This window comes from Somniosus microcephalus, chromosome 15 (assembly GCF_052327205.1).
Source record: "Somniosus microcephalus isolate GS21.2 chromosome 15, FLI_Smic_1.0, whole genome shotgun sequence".
Lineage (NCBI taxonomy): Eukaryota > Metazoa > Chordata > Chondrichthyes > Squaliformes > Somniosidae > Somniosus > Somniosus microcephalus.
Genome location: NC_141001.1, coordinates 45,194,325 through 45,210,136, shown reverse-complemented (window position 1 = coordinate 45,210,136; position 15,812 = coordinate 45,194,325). Strand labels below are relative to the sequence as shown.

At 44.9% G+C, this 15,812-nt stretch overlaps 1 protein-coding gene across 1 annotated transcript in view; it reads left to right on the top strand.

Moving 5' to 3' along the window:
- LOC147106682 (sperm-specific sodium:proton exchanger-like) overlaps window positions 1–15,812 on the top strand; it is a 504,645-nt gene that overhangs the window by 181,892 nt on the left and 306,941 nt on the right. The window contains exons 15-16 of the mRNA XM_086008503.1: window positions 1,129–1,324; window positions 14,697–14,876. Of these exons, the coding sequence (XP_085864629.1) occupies window positions 1,129–1,324; window positions 14,697–14,876 (376 nt within the window). The remainder of the gene's footprint in view (window positions 1–1,128; window positions 1,325–14,696; window positions 14,877–15,812) is intronic.

Here is a 15,812-nt window from a genome sequence, read left to right as displayed (position 1 = left end):
GGTTGACGGCGGGTTTCCTACCCACTGTCGATCTTTGCAATTTTGACAGCGGACCTGCCTCCAAACCCGCCCCCTCAGCGCGATTAAATTCCCAGCCTTCTATTCCAATGAGTATGTGGTTTCCTTATTCTGCCTACTAAAATGTACTACCTCACACTTATCTATATTGAAGTTCATTTGCCAATTACACGCCCATTCTGCAAGTTTATTAATGTCTTCCTGTATTTTGTTGCAGCCCTCCTCTGTATTAACTACACCCCCCAATTTGGTGTCATCTTGGTCCTGGTATATTCTTGAGATTATTAGCAAATGGCTTTGCTTTCCACAATTTTTGATCAATCTGATTAAAATTGTTAATACTTTTCATTTTGGGTGGTATCTGACTCATATAATCAGGCCTAAACTTCACTCCATTGTATTTCTCTGTGCATTGGTAGATTCATGATGATTCCAAAGAGCGTCACCTCTTCAGAACCTCATTCACAATCAAATCAATCTTCTGTTCATAACCACTGCCTTCCTGAATTTCCTCTGTAACAATGCAATTTTGCAAAATACTAAGCTATTGCCATAGGTTGTATGAGACTATACTAAATATCAATGGTATACACATGACAAAATACTTTATAGCCATTGTGATGCTGATATTATTTACTAATAGCTAAAGCAGATGTGTAACGTTTGTAAGGGTTAAGGGCACTGTTGATTTGGTGGTTTAATTTAGTGTTGGTAGGAAATAAATTACTGTGCAAAATAGCACTCCCACTGCTGTGTTTGTTTATTCAAAATTACTCCTATAGAACTTTTGAGGTTCAACTTGGGAAGATTCAGTCAATTATTTTCAGGAAAGCTAATAATGGTGAGATTCCCTCAAGATACTTTATTAGTACTGAGCATAACATATCAGGCGACATATTCTGCTTTGGCGCTGCTAGCACAGAATCATGTCTGCTCGACAACATATTGGAAATTGAGCACCCCAACCTGCGATTTTCATCGATTTAAATTAATGGATGGAAAATTATGAGCTTGTGTGCAATTTCCCCATATGTACTCCAGTTAAGCACGGGAATGTCAAAACGCAAAACTCCCCCATTCTGTTATAACAAAATTGTTTTTTTTTTACAGGAACAGGATTTCGAAGATGTGCTACCGTATGGTGTACACCAATGCATTTGAGTGTTTTGTGTACATGGTAATACTACTTAATGTCTTTCCAATCATTCTGGAATACATTCCCCAGCTGAATGTAGAACATGAGAGAGAGCTGCGAACGACTAATTATATTTTCTTTATCGTGTATATAACGGAAGCAATTATGAAGGTACGTAAAACTATGGTATATGATACAGTGTCTACTTCTTTGCAGAGAACAGTTTTTTAAACAGTATTTATTTTAAATTCTTATATTTGGTGTAATTTTCCAACTAGATTAAAGGTTATTGTTATGTGCACATTTGTTCATTGTAATCTATTTCTAGATTGTTGTTAAAATCAAAAAGTTACATTTATATAGCATCTTATTACATCTTACAAACTTTTTTGAAGAGGTAACAGAGAGAGTAGACAATGGTAATGCAGTTGATGTAATTTATCTAGATTTTCAAAAGGCCTTCGATAAGGTATCCCATAATAGACGAATGAATAAGGTCAGAGAATGCAGAGTGGACAGGTAGCAGAATGGATAGCTAGCTGGCTTCAAGACAAAAAGCAGAGAGTAAAGGGTAGCTATTCACAGTGGCAGAAGGTGGGTAGTGGAATTCCACAAGGACATCCAGACCAAGGTGTTCCTCTGCTGTTAGTGGCTTTCTTAGTGGGGGTCAGCACCCATGGATAAAGGACCATCCTAGTGTTCCTTCTCCTTCAAATAATATGTGCACAGTAGAATGTTGCACAATGAAAACATCATGACCGCTCACTGGATAACAACCACTGATGTGCCAAATGATGTTTCTGTGTTCAGATATCACTGGAAAGGGATTCTGTTCATGAAGGCCATTGGGGTTGCCATAAAGAACTGTGATGACCGCATGGGTGCAAGCTATGAGACGTTGAACTCAGTTTCATCATAAAGGTCTGCATGTAGCTTTCCTCTCTTACTGTTCGTTGCAAACCGCTCCTATATAAGTGGGTGCCAAAAAGGCTGTCTCTGTAAAGCTGTTCCATTTAAAGGGAAGACAACAATTAGTGCAGCAGTAATTCTTTTGCTTTTGGGAGAACTTTGGGCCCAGATTTACAGAGGTTGTCTGCAGTAGAATGGGCATGTAACATTGTTCCGCAGGTGCTGGAGAGTGCTGGAAGCCCATATTTCCCATCTGCAGAATGGGGGTCCCTTTGAGGATACTCTTAATTTTGGCTTATGAGCAAGAATGGGAGGAGGATAAACAGAAATATCTCCTGGACACCAGGGAGATACAAAATTACAGGAGGACAAGGGCATCTGCCCCCCTTACCCTGCCATTTGGATTTATCATCCCCATAGAAGCTACTGTATATGAACCTCACCAGGGTTGAAATTCAGCAGGGATGTGGTGCAGGAAATATGTGATTTTCTTCAAAAACACTTAGAACCACACTGTAGGGCTCACTCAATGCTTCAAGTGACTAGTGTTGATTTTTTTTGCCTTGGTGAATTTTCAGAGTGTCATGGGCAACATTGTTTGCAGGAGCCAGCCAATATATCACCGTCTCCCTGGAACCCAGGAATCAGCAAGCTTTTACACATATAAATCAGAAGGGCTTCTACCATGTGGATATCTATCATGTGTGTGACAATCAGCATAAGATCATGTAAATGAATGCCAGATTCCCTTGAAACATACATGTTATATTACTACTGAGGCAGTAAACAGTGCTTCCATTGTTTATGGAGACTCAGTGAATGAATGGCTAGCTTTTTGGGGACCAGGGATACCCACTGTTGCCGTGGCTCATGACCCCTTGGTGCTATCCTGAAATAATAGTAGAGAACAAGTGAAGCCCATGGCTCCACTAGTGCCATCATTGAACAATGGGCATGCTAAAACAGTGTATCCGATGCCTGGACAGCATGGACATCTTGTTATACAAACCTGCCAAAAGTCTCCAAGATCATTGTTATGTGTTGCATACAGTGCAACTTAACAATTTATAGAGGCATGGACCTCGAGGAGCAACAGCAAGCGTCCTCGGTAGAGAAAATGGAGGATGACTGCAAGGAGCTGGAAGCGATAGAGCAGTCATCACCAGTAGCTCTGTTCCGAGCTGTTGGAGCCATTTGGCAGATAAATGAAATTGATAAATGAAATAGTCTCCTGAAAGAACCTTGCTTATTACCACTACTTTCACATTTGTAACATCTAGTACTAAATACCTCTGTCCTAACACAACATTGCTCTGCCCAACGCAACACTTAAAATAGATAAACAAATGAAAATGGTTCCCAGCACAGAATACCATGTACCATATTCTTTATTGTTGAGCATCTGCATAAGTGTTCCTGAACCTAGTGTCTGCTCCCAAGATGCATTCCCTTCCTGTCAGTGCCCTTCTAACTAATCTGTTGCTTCTTCATGCAATCCCTGTGGGAGCCGGTAAGGTGGCAGTCAGCAACAACAGTGACTACACTTCAAAAGTACTTTGCTGGCTGTAAAGCACTTTTAGACGTCCTGAAGGTCATCGACGTGAAACGTTGACTCTGTTTCTCTCGCCACAGATGCTGTCTGACCTGCTGAGTATTTCCAGCATTTTCTGTTTTTACACTACATAAATGCAAGTCTTTCTTTCTTTCAGCTGCATGTTAGGAGAGGCGTCTCTCAGCATGGACCTCAGTTGGTCCTGAGTGAGGTAATTGTCTTTCTACTAGTGTGGGACCAGTATGACCCTGGCTGCTTTCAGGGTCCTACGAAATCACTGGAATTGAACTGGTGTGACTGTGTTACTATTTGGAGAGCTCGCAACCTCATTAATTTCCAGGTCTGGCCTGCCCCTACTCCTGGCATTCCTGTCAATGTGGCCGGTGATCAGTGGGCATGCACTCCCTATCGAAGAAATGACATTGCAGAAACCAGTACCTAACTCTCCCCTCATTTCACCAAGCTCATCAGCTATTCTAGCTAATGAAGTGAGAATGCAGCTGTCTGCACAACTGTTGTAGGGAAAACAGTAGCAGCAGGAACAAATTCAAAAAGGAGCATGCAGATAATGATATCTAAAAAGAAAATAAACTTTAGATGCAACAGATAACAATAAAGTATACCTTTTAAGTGCTGCAATTCCCAGCAATGCCATTTTTATATAAGTGAGCAGTACTAATGGAATGACCAGGTGACAAAAATCAGTGACTTCAGCATGGGACCAATTTACATGTGATTATGTGAAATTAGGGGCTGCAACGAGACTCTAATATGCTTATTGTGAGGCCCTCAGAAATGTTTGAAAAGTTTTTTTTGCTGTATTTGGCAGTTTTGGGCTGCTTGCCTGATTCAGCAAGGTGTGCTCTCAGATTAGCGTGCACCCATTCCTGAATTAGTACTTGTATGTAGGGCATTTTCTCTGCAAAATGAAAGTAAGGCCAGTGAACAGTACAATGATTTCTAATGTTTCTTTGAGAATCAGCATGAACCACATTATCTTAGTGTAATAAATAAACGATTAAGTTGAATTCCATTCATTTTATCTTGTTATTTTTTCAGATCTCTGCATAACTCCTCAGCTGTTACCTGCTGTAACAGTTTCAATGATTTATGTAACTGTAATCTTTCATGTGCAAAATACTGTCAAGACATGCTTCTCTTCAGTTTTTGTTCTCTAAAGGTTCACTTTCAAACCATCCTGTTGAAAGAACATGCATATAGAAAATCGTTTTTAATTACCTAACATTAGGTAATGTTAATGGGTAGGGTGTGCATGTGATAGGGCCATGTGCGTGTGAGGGAGCTGTGTCCGTACTGTTATTTTGTTCATGACATCACCTATGATGAATCCCAAACTTTGAGGTTGTGTGTATCTAATCTCCAAGCATGTTGAAGCTTTAAGGTTAGAATCCAAGGTCTCTGTAGCAGCAGCATGAACATTTATGAGAGATGTTCCAATTGTGACTGGCCAATGCAACTGAGACTGTGCTGCTGATGCCAAAGCAATTGCAACACACTCCATGGCAGATAACTATTCATCTACGACTTAATAGATTCAGGTAGTGGACACCTCCACAGACCTTGCATTGCATTTTGCATGGACATAAGTGACACATATATACATTCCCAGTCAGACAGAAATCTCTATTTGTAAGCATGGTGTGGAGATGCCGGAGTTGGACTGGGGTGGACAAATGTAAGAAGTCACACAACACCAGGTTATAGTCCAACAGCTTTATTTGAAATCACAAGCTTTCGGAGCGCTGCTCCTTCATCAGGTGAAGCTGTGTCTTTATGCATTTCTCCACTTCACCTGACGACGGAGCAGTGCTCCGAAAGCTTGTGATTTCAAATAAAGCTGTTGGACTATAACCCGGTGTTGTGTGACTTCTTATATTTGTAAGCAGGCCTGATGAGGCAGTAGTGGCTGATGACGTTTTAGATAAGTGAGGCACAGCTACACTTGCCTAATCAAGCAAACCTGTTACCATGGCAATGGACCCTTTGGGTGTTTTATTTTCTTGTCCATAGCTATCATTCATTATAAGACGAAAGCAAGGTCAAAGAAGAAAGGGAAACCAGTAAACACATGGGAGGAGAGGGTCAATATTTACTTTGGCAAAGCCAGCTCCTTTCCTTGAACTTATTCTTACAGATATGCACATCATAAACCTCCATCCATCTCTCTAACCTTACAGCTCAGGCCTTTCTCTCACCTCACACTGCTGAGCTGGCCTGTCACTCACCTGACACCCTTCTTGTGGAATCCAACCACCACAATGTGGAGCATGCTCCCGCCACTCGGCTCCATCCTGCTCACCCAAAGCTAGAGCTGCTGCCAACAGTGACACCAACTTTCCACACATGTGCACACACACAAAATTCTAGGTGAGACAGTACCTCACTTGCCTCATCTGACGAGCCCCCTCTGTGGTGAGATTTGAATCCCTAGCTGAGTCAGCAAGCAATGATCTGACCGTGAACAGTCAACAGCACTTGTTCCACCACTTGTTCTATCCATGCAGATGAGACACTCTGCTTTCTCTGAAGTATGAGTAGCCATGATTGTAACTTAAGTAGTTGTGCAGTATGGGATTGCTTAATGACATTGGTTGTACTTTCACACGATTCCTCCATTTCTGTGAAAAAAGAGCAGGATAAATTGTGAAAATGCATAGGCCTAGAAATTCAGTTGTTTGCGCCAGCCGCTAGCGCCTTAGGAGGAGGAGATGTTGGGCGCTAGGCGGCTAGCGGCCGGGCGCAGCGCGATCTGCGCCTCTCCCCAACTTCAGTAAAGATTTAGCGGCGGCGCAAAGCCTTTGCGCGCGCTCAGCTGCGCGCGCAGATCCTGACGTCATTTCATCGTGCAACGCCCTTTGTTCGCCCCAAACCGGAAATTCAGTGCCGCCGCCCTGTTGTGCGCCTGGCGCCCCTAGCGACTGGTAGAGGGGAACGGTTCTCAGTCGATGCGGGGCGCGGGGGGCGCAAATTAAAGGGCACTCCTCCTGCAGTAGAAAAGGCAGCCTTTTTGCAACACTCCTTCTTTGTGAGAGACGGATCTTTGCAGAGAGACAAAGGTAGAGAGCTTTCTGGTTTGGCTCAACACTCGCACAGGCACTTGTGGCTTCAGGCCACAGCTTTGCACTTGTCTTTAACTTCAGAGCCATAGCATTGATTGGAAACATATAATGGGGGCTGCAATGGGTGCAAACGTTGGCCTTCTCCATAGTCCTGGGCGTTGTACAGATGAAGCAGCAGTGGTCAGGCCTTGCTTCAGGGCTGCAGTGTGCAGGGCGTGGCAGGCAAACAAATCCACCCTCCCCCTTTAAGAGCTCACCGGCGCCAGAGTGTCTGCCGTCAATCAGCAACTCGCCGCACCTGCGCTGCGCCCGCCCTCGGGGGTATCGCCCCGGGCCGCCGGCTTAGCGCCTAATGATAGTCGTGCATCGCCTGTTTTAGCGCAGCAGCAACCTCTTGGGGCGATGCGACTGAATATCGGCGAAGGTGGCGCGAACTTGCGCCGGGCGCAAACTTTAGCGGCCGCCCGACTGTAGCGCCCCAAACGTGGCTATACTGAATTTCTAGGCCATAATGTTAACCATATTGAAGCACTGTGTTCATTGCATGATGCTGTTCACAATGTTACTTAGGTTCAAGTTGTGCTTTTTTAATTCATTCACGGGCTGTGGGCGTCGCTGGCAAAGCCAGCATTTATTGCTCGTCCCTAAATACCTTTGAGAAGGTGGTGGCGAGCTGCCTTCTTGAACCGCTGCAGTCCATGTGGTGAAGGTACTCCCAAAGTTCTGTTAGGTAGGGAGTTCCACAATTTTGACCCAGTGACGATGAAGAAATGACGATATATTTCCAAGTCAGGATGGTGTTTGACTTGGAGGGGAACTTGGAGGTGGTGGTGTTCACATACGCCTGCTGCCCTTGTTCTTCTAGATGGTAGAGGTTGCGAGTTTGGAAGCTGTTGTTGCAGAAGCCTTGGTGAGTTACTGCAGTGCATCTTGTAGATGGTACACACTGTAGCCGTGTTGCGCCGGTGGTGGAGGGAGTGAATGATTAAGGTGGTGGATGGGGTGCCAATCAAGCAGGCCGCTTTGTCCTGGATGGTGTTGAGCTACCTGCACGTTGTTGGAGCTGCACTCATCTAGGCAAGTGGAGAGTATTCCATCACACTCCTTGATATACCTATCAATTCGTCCAATAAAAGGCGACGAGTTAGGAACGTAACTAAAGGTTTTTATTGACTAAATAACAGAGCCCACCCTCGTGGGTGATCGGGTCCAACAAGGAGGAATACCAGCCAGTCGACTACCTTTATACCTGGGCAGGTAGGTGGAGCCATGGGCGGAGTCGGAGGTGGTCAGCCCAGGTATAACAGCGCGACAAGAGGCGACCTCGTATCGTGATACAACGGTGATAACAATACAACAGTGATAACTATAGTGTAACGATAAAGTGGTTTACCACACTCCTGACCTGTGCCTTGTAGGTGGTGGAAAGACTTCGGGGAGTCAGGAGGTGAGACACTCGCCGCAGAGTACCCAGCCTCTGACCTGCTCTTGTGGCCACAGGATTTATGTGGCTGGTCCAGTTAAGTTTCTGGTCAATGGTGACCCCCAGGATGTTGATGGAGGGGATTAAACGATGGTAATGCCATTGAATGTCAAGGGAAGATGGTTAGACTCTTGTTGGAGATGGTTATTGCCTGGCACTTGTGTGGCATGAATGTTTTTCCTCATGTCGCCTTTGGTTCTTCTGCCAATCACCTTAAATCTGTGTCCTCTGGTTCTCGACCCTTCTGTCAATTGGAACAATTTCTCTCTACCTACTCTGTCCAGACCCCTTATGATTTTGAACACCTCTATCAAATCTCTTCTCAATCTTCTCTGTTCTAACGAGAACAACCCCAGCTTCTCCAGTCTATCCACGTAACTGAAGTCCCTCATCCCTGGAATCATTCTAGTTAATCTTTTCTGCACCCTCTCTCAGGCCTTCACATCCGTCCTAAAGAGCAGTGCCCAGAATTAGACATAATACTCCAGTTGAGGCCGAACCAGTGTTTTATACAGGTTCATCATAATTTCCACACTTTTGTACTCTATACAGGGGTACCTCTATTCATGAAGCTCAGGATCCCATAAGCTTTTTTAACTGCTTGCTCAACCTGCCCTGCCACCTTCAACAATTTGTGCACACATAGTGGGCTTCTGGAATAGGCTGCCATCTCGTGCAGTGGATGCTGTCTTGCTGAATTCCTTCAAGCGAGAGCTGGACCTGTTTCTGGCTGGGGCGGAGATCACCTCTTACAGAAGGTAGGTACTGCAGGGAATTCAGGGCCAGAGTGATCTCCTGGACTAGTTTCAATTGCCTAGATGGGCCGGAGAGGAATTTCCTAGATTTTTTTTCTCCAAAATTGGCCGGGGGTTTTTATCTTTTTTTTGCCTCTCTCAGGAGATCACATGGTGGTGTGCCTATATTGTGATACACGAGGTATTGCAATTGTGTGGGACAGGCTAGATGGACCAGAGGGTCTTTACCTGCCCGTCATTGTTCGTGTGTGTTCCTATGAACCTTGCTGTGTGAAATTGGCTGCCGTGTTTCCCTACATTACAATGGTGACTACAGTTCAAAAGTATTTAATTGGCTATAAAGCGCTCCTGAGGTCGTGAAAGGCGTTGTATAATTGCAGGTTCTTTCGTTCTTGAACTGCTGTAGTCTGTGTGGTGAAGGTACTCCGACAATGCTGTTAGGTAGGAAATTCCAGGATTTTGACCCAGTGACAATGAAAGAAAGCGAGATATGTCCAAGTCAGGATGGTGTGTGACGTGGGCAGGAAATTTGAGGTGGTGGTGTTCCATGCACCTGCTGCTTTTGTCCTTCTAGGTTATGGAGGTTGCGGGTTTGGGAGATGCTGCCGAAGAAGCCTTGGCAACCGACCAAGTGGACTGCTTTGTTCTGGATAGTGTCGAGCTTCTTGAGTGTTTTTGGAGCTGCACCCATCCAGACAAGTGGAGAGTATTCTATCACACTCCTCACTTGTACCCTGTAGGTTTTAGCGAGCCTTTGGGGAGTCAGGAGATGAGCCACTTGCTGCACCATACACAGCTTTTGACCTGCTCTAGTAACCACAGCATTTATGTGGCAGGTCCAGTTCAGTTTCTTGTCAATGGTGAACCACAGGATGTTGATGTTGAAAATGGCGATGGTAATCCTATTGAATGTCAAAGGGAGGTGGTTATGCTCCATCTTGCTGGAGATAGCCATTGCCTGACACTTGTGATTCTGAAGTAGCCTTCTTAAATGGTGTCTGTAGCTTGTACTGTTTATGAACACAGGGAAGCACTGACAATGTCATGTGTCCTACAGCTGCATAGTTTTAAGTTTTTTTTAAATTTGTTTATGGGATGTGGGCGTTGTTGGCAAGGCCAGCATTTATTGCCCATCCCTAATTGTCCTTGAGAAGGTGGTGGTGAGCCGCCTTCTTGAACCGCTGCAGTCCGTGTGGTGAAGGTACTCCCACAGTGCTGTTCGGTAGGGAGTTCCAGGATTTTGACCCAGCGATGATGAAGGATCGGCAATATACTTCTAAGTCAGGACGGTGTGTGACTTGGAGGGGCACTTGGACTTGGTGGTGATCCCATGCGCCTGCTGCACTTGTCCTTCTAGGTGGAAGAGGTTGAGGGTTTAGGATGTGCTGCCGAAGAAGCCTTGGCGAGTTGTTGCAGTGCATCTTGTAGATGGTACACACTGCAGCCACGGTACGCCGGTGATGAATGTTTAAGGAGGTGGATGGGGTGCCAATCAAGCGGGCTGCTTTGTCCTGGATGGTGTCGCGCTTCTTAGAGCTGCACTCATCCAGGCAAGTGGAGAGTATTCCATCACACTCCTTACTTGTGCCTTGTAGATGGTGGAAAGGCTTTGGGGAGTCAGGTGGTGAGACACTCGCCGCAGAATACCCAGCCTCTGACCTGCTGTTGTTGCCAGAGGATTTATATGGCTCGTCCAGTTAAGTTTCTGGTCAATGGTGACCCCCAGGATGTTGATGATGAGGGATTCGGCGATGGTAATGCTGTTGAATGTCAAGGGATGGTGGTTAGACTCTCGCTTGTTGGAGATAGTCATTGCCTGGCACTTCTATGGCTCGAATGCTACCTGCCATGTGTCAGCCCAAGCCTGAACGTTGTCCAGGTCTTGTTGCATGCGGACATTGACTGCTTCATTATCTGAGCAGTTGTGAATGGCGCTGAACACTGTGCAGTCATCAGGGAACATCCCCATTTCTGACCTTATGTTGGAGGGAAGGTCATTGATGAAGCATCTGAAGATGGTTGGGCCTAGGACACTGCCCTGAGGAACTCCTGCAGCGATGTCCTGGGGCTGTGATGATTGACCCACAACCATCTTCCTTTGTGCTAGGTATGACTCCAGCCACTGGAGAGTTTTCCCCCTGATTCCCATTGACTTCAGTTTTACTAGGGCTCCTTGATGCCACACTCGGTTAAATGCTGTCTTGCTGTCAAGGGCAGTCACTCTCACCTAACCTCCGGAATTCAGCTCCTTCGTCCATGTTTGGACCAAGGCTGTAATGAGGTCGGGAGCCGAGTGGTCTTGGCGGAACCCAAACTGGGCATCAGTGAGCAGGTTATTGGTGAGTAAGTGCCGCTTGATAGCACTGTTGATGACACCTTCCATCACTTTGCTGATGGTTGAGAGTAGACTGATGGGGCGGTAATTGGCCGGGTTGGATTTGTCCTGCTTTTTGTGGACAGGACATACCTGGGCAGTTTTCCACATTGTCGGATAGATGCCAGTGCTGTAACTGTACTGGACCAGCTTGGCTAGAGGCGCGGCTAGTTCTGGAGCACAAGTCTTCAGCACGATAGCCGGGATGTTGTTGGGGCCCATTGCCTTTGCTGTACCCAGTGCGCTCAGCCGTTTCTTGTTATCACGTGGAGTGAATCAAATTGGCTGAAGACTCGCTTCTGTGATGGTGGAGACCTCAGGAGTAGTCCGATATGGATCATCCACTCGGCACTTCTGGCTGAAGATGGTTGCAAATGGTTCAGCCTTGTCTTTTGCACTCATGTGCTGGGTTGCACCATCATTGAGGATAGGGATATTCATGGAACCTCCGTCTCCCGTAAGTTGTTTAATGGTCCACCACCATTCACGACCGGATGTGGCAGGATTGCAGAGCTTTGATTTGATCCGTTGGTCACCTGGCTTGATGGTAATGGTAGAGTGAGGGCTATGCCGGGCCATGAGGTTACAGATTGTGGTGGAATACAATTCTGCTGCTGCTGATGGCCCACAACGCCTCATGGATGCCCAGTTTTCAGCTGCTAGATCTGTTCTGAATCTATACCATTTAGCATGGTGGTAGTGCCACACAACACAATGGAGTGTGTCCTCAGTGTGAAGACGGGACTTCGTCTCCGCAATGACTGTGCGGTGGTCACTGCTACCAATACTTTCATGGACAGATGCATCTGCGACAGGTAGATTGGTGAGAACGAGGTCAAGTAGGTTTTTCCCTCGTGTTGGTTCTCACCACCTGTCGCAGGCCCAGACTGGCAGCTATGTCCTTCAGGACTCGGCCAGCTCAATCAGTAAGAACATAAGAAATAGGAGCAGGAGTAGGCCAATCGGCCCCTCGAGCCTGCTCCGCCATTCAATAAGATCATGGCTGATCTCATCCTAACCGCCAATCCACTATCACAGAACCATCTCCTGAATCTAACAGAATTAGACACACGAAATAGGAGCAGGATCAGGCTGCTTGATCAGCAGTAGTGGTGCTACCGAGCCACTCTTTGTGATGGACATTGAAGTCCCCCACCCAGAGTACATTAAGTGCCCTTGCTACTCTTATTGCTCTGGTGTTCAACATGGCGGAGTACTGATTCATCAGCTGAGGGAGAGCGGTAGGTGGTAATCAGCAGGAGGTTTCCTTGCGCATGCTTGACCTGAAGCCATGAGACTTCATGGAGTCCGGATTTAATGTTGAGGACTCCCAGGGCCACTCCTTCCCGACTGTATACCACTGTGCCGCCACCCCTAGTGGGTCTGTCCTGCCGGTGGGACAGGACATACCCAGTGATGGTGATGGAGGAGTTTGGGTCATTGGCTGAAAGGTATGATTCTGTGAGTATGACTATGTCAGGCTGTTGCTTGACTAGTCTGTGGGACAGCTCTCCCAATTTTGGCAGAAGTCCCCAGCTGTTGGTGAGGAGGACTTTGCAGTGTCGACTGGGCTGGGTGTGCCGTTGCCATGTCCGAAGCCGGTGTTGAGGTCGATGCCGGGTGGTCCGTCCGGTTTCATTCTTATTATTGTGTTTCGCAGCGGTTTGTCACAACTGAGTGACTTGCTAGGCCATTTCAGAGAGCAGATAAGAGTCAACCACATTGCTGTGGGTCTGGGTCACATATAGGCCAAACCAGGTAAGGATGGCAGATTTCCTTCCCTAAAGGACATTAGTGAAGCAGATGGGTTTTTACCACAATCCGATAGTTTCATGGTCACCATTACTGATACTAGCTTTTTATTCCAGATTTATTTAATTAACTGAAATTAAATTCCCCAGCTGCTGTGGTGGGATTTGAACTCACGTCTCTGAATCATTAGTCCGGGCCTTTGGATTACTAGCCCTATGCTACCATTCCCGTTACAACGTATATAATATTGGAAGGATTTAAAACAGTAAAATTGTGGATTCATGAACATGCTTACTTATGCTGGAAAATCTTAAGCAATGTTTGGTTACCATTCAATACCACACAACAATAAGTTCTAGCCTATTATATCTTATAAGAATTTCCTAGTGGTCTAACAAGCCATTTGGCTGCCAGAGTGAGGTCAGTTCTTTTCAGATGCACAGCAAAAAAAACTCCTATCCAAAAGATCTCTTGTGAGTCCAGCAATAACTTTTTAAACAGAAGCAAAATATTGCAGATGCTGGAAATCTGAGATAAAAATAGAACATGCTGGAAATACTCAGCAGGTCAGGCAGCATCTATGGGGAGAGAAACAGATTTAACGTTTCAGGTCAATGACCTTTCATCAGAACTGGAAAATATTAGAGTTGAACAACTTTTAAGCAAATACTTTTTACAGCTTCTGCAGGCTTCAAAGTAAAGTACTTCAGCCAGTATCAGCTGATGCACATACACTCCTTTTAACTTGTTGTGAATTACACTCGTTACAATGGGGACACTAATCGTAAGATTTGGGAACTCCTATGCCATTTCAGGTAATTTCCATATACTATAAAGAGTTCACAGCACCATTGGCACGCAGACTGTCAGCAGGCCCCAAACTTGACCGCAAATGGCAGCACAGCTGGTATGGGGTGGACCTGGGTGTAAACGTGATCTGCCCAATTTGCAGGCATCAGTGAGCACAAACATCATTCTAGTGCCAAAGAAATGCTGAAAAAGTCAAGCAAATTCAGGGCTCAGCAGAACCTGCTTTAGAAACAAAATCTGTGTAATCCCTTAATTGTAATATTTCTGACAGATTCTAAACTTACGGTTGAAACTATTGGCTGCTATGGTTTCCAAAACTACTGACTTCCTTAACCTCTGAATAACTCGCGAGGAGAATAGTAGTGAGATGAATAGGGCATTCAGGTCAACCTGTCAACTGCCATTTGCTGTTTGTGTCATGGCTCCTCAAACATTGTTTCTAGCTAACTCTTCATCCAGAAAGTATGGTGATTTTCCTCTTCTACGCATGTGCACGGGAGACAAATCACTATACTTTCTAGAAGGAAAGTCAGCCAGAGCTAGAAATGCTTTTTCAGGAGCCACTACATGAATGAAGTGAACAGGGGTTGAAAGAAATGGGCTGTTTACTCTGAACACAGATGGTTGGCAACAGTACAGTTCAATATCTTGTATAACTCATTGTATGTAGAGTTTGACCATTCAAAAATGGGGAGGACTGGACATGCCTTTTCTTCTGAATTTTCAATGAAAGATGTTAATTTTTAAAATCAGACCCAATACGTTCCTCATAGGCAGACATATTTTAGAAGATGACTGATTATTAATAAGTATTTGTATGGATTTCAGGCCCTTGCTTTGCGGAAAGCCTATATCTTTGATCACTGGAACCAGTTTGACCTATTCATCATCACATTAGCAGCAGCTGACATCCTCATAGACCAGCTCTTTGAACGCAGTGTGCACAAGATCCGTACTGTCCGAATCTTCAGATTGGTACGTCTCGCTAGGGTACTGCGACTTTTAAAGGTAAGAGAAGTTCCATTGCAGAGGTAAATTATAGGCTACTGCAAGTATAGAAATACAAGTTGTATAGGTCGAAAGGAAGAATATGTAGATTTTGCAGTTCACATTTGATATTGGATGAGATTGATATTTTGGGACAATCACAATACATAGGATACAGTGCTTTTTATTGTTTACTTTTATTAACATAAAAAAAAACAATTTTTGAGAATATCTGGAAGTTCAGATACTGGTATATTTCAATGTACCAATGGCAGCTCTACTTAATCATTCCTTATCTACTGACTGACTCTTCCTTCTAATTTGCCTCTAACTTGTTCTATTCCAACTGCCAAACCAAAGACCCTATCACACATTCAGGGAAAATCCTTCCTAAAAAGGATTAAAAACATGCAGGTTAGATAGAAGCTTCACTTGCAGGAAATTTTCATCTGTGGATATTTCATATTAATTTTGTGCACAAACAATTTACTTTGTGCACAAACAATTTACATGGCTTTAGCAAATAAGCCTTGCTTGTGGCCAGGAATCAGGTATGGCCCAGCAACAAGTTAGTAAGTGAGTCAGCCATGGATGCCTTGGACATAAAAAGCGCAGCTCAGATTCTGTTCTGGTGTGTATGACTCAGAATTTCAGGCTAACCTCTGATTTGCTGAAATGGTTTCCCAACTTTCCTCTTTTTAAATTTTTAATTACGTTTTCTATGTGAATTCTTGGACTCTTTGAGGTGAGGGATGTTAGTACTGGGCACCCAGTGACAACATCAAACAGTTTCATGGCAGGTATAGCACAGTTATATCGAATTACATAGGATATATGGCACAGAAACAGGCCATTTGGCCCAACCAGTCTATGCTGGCGTTTATGCTCCATTGGAACCTCCTTCCATCCTTCCTTATCTAACTCTATCAGCATAACCCTCTATTCCCTTCTCGCTCA